The sequence below is a fragment of the Ahaetulla prasina genome, chromosome 9 (assembly GCF_028640845.1).
Source record: "Ahaetulla prasina isolate Xishuangbanna chromosome 9, ASM2864084v1, whole genome shotgun sequence".
Classification (NCBI taxonomy): Eukaryota; Metazoa; Chordata; class Lepidosauria; order Squamata; family Colubridae; genus Ahaetulla; species Ahaetulla prasina.
The window spans coordinates 23,675,233-23,680,670 of record NC_080547.1 but is presented as its reverse complement, the minus strand read 5'-3'; the positions used below and the strand labels follow the sequence as shown (position 1 = coordinate 23,680,670).

The 5,438-nt window shown below is 43.8% G+C and overlaps 1 protein-coding gene across 1 annotated transcript; it reads right to left on the bottom strand.

The window, feature by feature from the left end:
- Positions 1–1,662: 1,662 nt before the first annotated feature.
- PPIA (peptidylprolyl isomerase A) lies at positions 1,663–4,516 on the bottom strand. The gene is made up of 5 exons (XM_058194744.1): positions 4,310–4,516; positions 2,777–2,807; positions 2,600–2,688; positions 2,180–2,352; positions 1,663–1,978 (listed from the first exon to the last, which is right to left on the bottom strand). Exons 1-5 carry the CDS (start codon positions 4,376–4,378, stop codon positions 1,843–1,845), a joined length of 498 nt encoding a protein of 165 aa, XP_058050727.1. The 5' UTR covers positions 4,379–4,516; the 3' UTR covers positions 1,663–1,842.
- Between the last annotated feature and the right edge of the window lie 922 nt (positions 4,517–5,438).

Genomic DNA, 5,438 nt, shown 5'->3' with positions numbered 1-5,438 from the left:
GAGATTTTTTTTCAAATTGTGAATCAAATGGTAGGCATTGCCTCAAACAAATGCAGGGAAAGATGTCAATTTTTGTACCAAATTGCAAGTGCTGGCCTTGCCTTTTCAAAGTCCTATAGCCCCTGAGCAAATGAAGAAGAGTTGTGTGAATGTTATGTCAGATTCCTAAAGTTAACATTTCTTGATCTTGCTTTGTAATGCTTTATCTAATGGCATTTGCTAATAGCCATTTGGCCAGTTTGAAGTCAAAACAGTTTAAATGAATCTCACATTATTTCTGTTGTACGGATGATCACGAAAGTAGTATTGAACACCTTATAAGCAGGGGTATGAAACATTGTCATCAGATCACATGACTTTTTCCCTTTGCTAAAAGGGAGTGGGCATGGCCAGCGTGTGATACACCTGGCCCGCAAAGAATTTTGCCAAGCCTAGAATTTTGCCATCTCTGCTTTACAGCTATTGCAAGACTAAAACAAGTGAACCTCAACCCTGCATTTTTCAATTAAAAGCCCTGAGGTTGGCACACTTGAACATTAATCACTAGCAATCGCTCTGCCTATTGAGGGTATCACCAATATCCTGCAATATTAGCAAGAATGGATAATATGAAATGCACTTATTTGCAAATTATAGACTGATTTTTTTTAAACTGAAGAGAGTTTCAAACCTGGTATAACAAAATTGGATTCCACCCAATAAATTTAATAAGGCACTGACAGGACCAAGAGGATCTCGATGGAACGCAGCCAATAAACCAGTCCTGTTATGCTGAGTGTGTTATGAAACCAGGTTTTAGAAGGCAAATGCCGAAGCAATCCAGATTTTATTCCAGTGTACATTTTTATGATCTCTAGTCAGTTGTTACTCCTGGCACCACTGTACAGTCCTTGTAAGACAGATCTGATGACAGGCGATTGATAGCATTAACCTAAATGGGAGCCATTATTACATAGAACTTGCCCTAAGTAAAAAGTGTGCTGGGTAAAGGAATCCCTTTTATGCTTCTTAGATAACTTAAAAGGCAAATATGCAAGTACTGCATTACTGACCTCTCCTGTAGGAAGCTCCTAGTTACCACAGAATGACAAAATGTGGCATTTAGAAATATTTCAACCAAGGAAAGAAGCCAGCAGTGTGCACACCCACAATCTCAGCAAAAATGAAAATCATTTGAAGTCAATCACTTGCTAAGAAGCTACTGGTCTGCTTTTGAGATCCAGCAAGAAATCCATTAATGGATACTTTATGAGCTTGAGCACATTTGCTCTAGTAAGTTTCTCATTTGCTTGTTCAATACATCAAACTTTTGGGACAGCACTGTTTCAACCTTAATTCTTTTGTTTCTAAGCTATGCAGCTTAACCAGCCTAATTACAGAAGTGCAGCAACCTATTTTATAATGCCTGTCCCAACTGTGAAATGGAATCTCTCGCAGCCTGTATCTTCAATCAGTTCAAATAATTTTCAGTTATTTCTGTATCAGCAGAGCAAGGATTTGCTTTAGTAAACTGACACTGAGCACTCTATAGTCATGCCCTCCAGAACATCAGGAATTTGTAATCCATCCCCAAATCTGTAATATCTGTTATACTTTCAGCCGAATTCATCAGATTTGCTACAGTGAGCTTTTGCCTGCAGGAAGAAAACACAAAATCAGCACCTGGTTTAACTTGTTTTATTTCATTTTGAAAACAAATTTGTCTTCAGTCCAGCTGGACTTGTGAGGGAGCAGAAATTGAAACCCAATAGAAACGCAGCAGTAAGTCAGGAACATAAAGATTCAGAGGGGACTAACCCCAGCTACAGAAGGAATGGTCGATTTGTTAAGACAACAAGAATGTTATTTCAAATCTCCGCAATCAGAGATGATGATCTTCTTGCTTGGTTTGCCATTCTTTGAGCCAAAGCTCTCTATTTTCCTCACAACGTCCATTCCCTCTCTGACTTGGCCAAAGACCACGTGTTTCCCATCCAACCTAAGGAAGTAGAGATGAATACTATAGTGAACACAACCTGCAATTCCACAAACGAATATCCCGTCAGCATTCAGTAGCATGGCAATAGCTATTTTAGCAGGCATTACACTGATGGTTACTTGTGCAACTTCAGACTATTCCAGGACAATTGCTTAAACGAGTCAAGTGAACCAATTCACTCTCAAGCCAAGGCTTACTTACCATTCAGTTTTCTCGGTGCAGATGAAGAACTGAGACCCATTTGTATTGGGACCAGCATTTGCCATAGATAAAATGCCAGAGCCTGTGTGCTTGAGTATGAAGTTCTCATCGGCAAACTTCTCACCATAAATAGATTTACCGCCTGTTCCATTATGGCGGGTAAAGTCACCACCCTGCAGAAACACATCCCAAGTACAGCTGTAACATCAGTTTAACCAGGCTTTCCCCATTGTGTTTTTCATCATCTCCAGCCAAGATGGCTAGGTGAAAATCCATGACACACTTTAAAACACAGTAGACCACTTATTATCACATTAACATACAACGGTTCTTTTAGTAATTGTAGTAATTCCAAGGCTTCTCAAGCAAACTAAGAACATACACTATAGCAACACATGCTAAATTGAATTGACTATATACCTGACACATGAATCCAGGAATGACTCTGTGAAAGCATGATCCCTTGTAACCGAATCCTTTCTCCCCAGTGCTCAACACACGGAAATTTTCTAAAAAGAGATTGTGGAATTTGTTAAGATCTTTGACAATGTATAAATTCAAATGAGCATGCCAATAAATGTTGCTAAATTTACTAACCTGCTGTCTTTGGAACTGTGTCTGCAAACAGCTGTAGAAAAAAAGTGTGGCAATAATTAATGCAATTCATTGTTACACTAAAATGCACATATTTCTCGAACTAATGTAAAAAGTATTCCCTCCATTAACTAATCTTAAATACTTTGCACTAAGAAACTGTGATCAATAGTACCAAAGTATATAATATTGGCACAATTCACTTAGTCAGATTGAGAAATACCTGCAAATGGTTTACTGGCCTACCACCAGGAAACAGGCTGGTGAGTAGAAAATGTGTGCACTTTTAAAAGTTCAAATACAGGGGAAAACCAAATTATATCCAATCATTTTTTGGATCTACCAGAACTCAGGTAGGGTTAGGGTTAGAGGGAACTATATTTGTGGAATTCTAATTACACTGTCAACCCTAGTAATATAGACACTTGCTCAGATAAGCAAATTTTCCAAAGCACTGCAATTTAGCAATTTGTATTGAGAAATCTAAATGTCCTTCCCACTAAATATTTGGAGGTCATAAGTTTTCAGCATACAAGAATTTTATTTTGAGTAATCAGTTTGAAAGCTCTCCTAACAGAGGGCAATTTAAGTTACAGGTAGCTGCATTCACAATGGTTTTTTCCTTTAAATTTCTCTCATTTATGGTTTTTTAACCACACAAATGTCGCAGGAACCCAAACAGGAAGCAAGAACTGCTCCAGGAATTGACTGCGGCTTCTCCCTTTTAGAAGGAAGCAAGCCTTCCAAGCCAGAGAAATTAACTAAAAGCTCACCCATCTCTCTATTCACCTAGATATAGAATTCTGTACGGAGATGGGTTACAGTAGATGAATTACCTTCTGCTTTTATTTTTGTGGCTTGCTCTTTGGCTCTCCCGGTGCGAAATCTAGATCAGAGGGAGTCTCAAAAAGTCGTGACCCGGCTCGCTATTTTCTCTGCCAGTGTCTAGATCTACACTGTAGCGCTTTTGGGACGGCCTCCTTGCTCGTTTTGTCCGGGCAGAGTGAAGGAGCAAACATCCCATGGAAGTGCTTCTCCATCCGCAATAGGAAAAAAAACGATTAAGGGGCGAAAAGAGCCCTCCTCTCTTCCCGCATCGGGGGGGGGCACTCCCTTCCCTCGCAGCATGGGAGGGACAAGCGCAGCTGGAGCAGAAAAGGAAATCCCAAACAGGAGGATCGCGCGGCTCCATTGCCGAACCACCGGAGGGAAGCAAGAGGAAGGCGGCGGCGAGAAGCGGGCGGCGGCCACGTGGAGGCGGCGGCGAGGACGTGCGCGCTCCCGCGCCCTGGCTCCCGCGCGCGCCCTCCCTCCCTCCTACACCACCCAGGTGCGCGCGCAACCCCTCCGGCGAGGCGGCTGCCTTTCTTCACCCTCCGCCCGGCGCCTGTTTCTGCTTCCTCCCCTCCCGTTGCATTCAACGAAATCCCAAAATGGCCCCCGCGCTCCCACCCCAGACAGGAAATGGCGGCGCGTCCGCCTCAGACCGTGCTTTTCCCACCGAGACGGTCTTTTTCTTTTTTCCCGCCTCCATACCTCGAAGGTGATGCGCCCGAGGTGCTGTCCGTCGGCGGTAACATCGAAAAACACGAGAGGGTTAGGCATAGCTGGGGGAAACGCACCGCGTGAACGAAATGTAAGGTTTTTTTTTTTCTTTTTTTAAAAAAAAAGCGCGGCACCGGCCACAGACAAGGACCAGCAACCACAGCTCCACACCAGCGAACGCGGCGCAGCGGGAAGGAAAGCGCCTGTTCCCAGCCTTTATATAGACGACGCCCCTCCCCCGCGTCCGGACTTTCCCTCACGCGACCTTCCGCCAATCACAGTAAGGGCAGGTTGGCGAAATGAAAGGAGCGCCGGCTAATCCGGGCGCTCCTTGACTGGCAAAGGCGGGCTCGGCGTGTTCCGCGCCTCGATGTAGGGGCGTGGCCTTAACGAGAGGCGGGAACCGAAGAAAGGTAGGCATGTGGCGCATGCGCGGTATTAGGCTGCGTTGAGTAAAGGGAAAGGATGGCTGGAAGGAGGGGCCGTAGCTGTTGGGGGGGGGTGTCGCTCCTTAAAATTATTTCCTGAAGGAATTGCTTCGTTGCCATTAATTTTATTACTTTTTTCTTTTATCGAGCGCGCATCCATTGGCTAAAGAGACAAATCTGTCTTGAGCGGGGTTGGCACACGAGTTGCAACCCAAATGGGGAGATGCCCTGAAGGGGACGAGTCAGGCACGAAAAGCAAATCTTTTCGTTAGGAGACCAGGGCGAGGAACACGCGAGGATTGGGGATCTGCAACCAGGCCTTGGAAAGCCGCCTGTGTGCCGAATCCAGGCCCAGGAAGCTGATTTGCTGCTGATTTTATTCGACGCCGCCCCTTTTTTTCTTCAAGTGATTCAAAAGGCTTTTTTTAAAAAAAAAAAAATTCCCACAAACTACCCTGTGGAGTAGGGTTCAAGCGAGTAACTAACCCCAATTGTAACCAAGCTTTTGGTGCAAAATTAATTATTAGTGCGAATTTGCTGAGTCAGCATTTGATTCAGATTGACTGCTGTGGCTTACTGACAACCCTCTGGCTTTGATTCCATTAAGGTTGAGTAATGTTTCTCCTTAATAAAATAATAATTAAAATTCCCATTCTCCAGTAGAGAAAGATTACATGGTGACACCTCTGTGG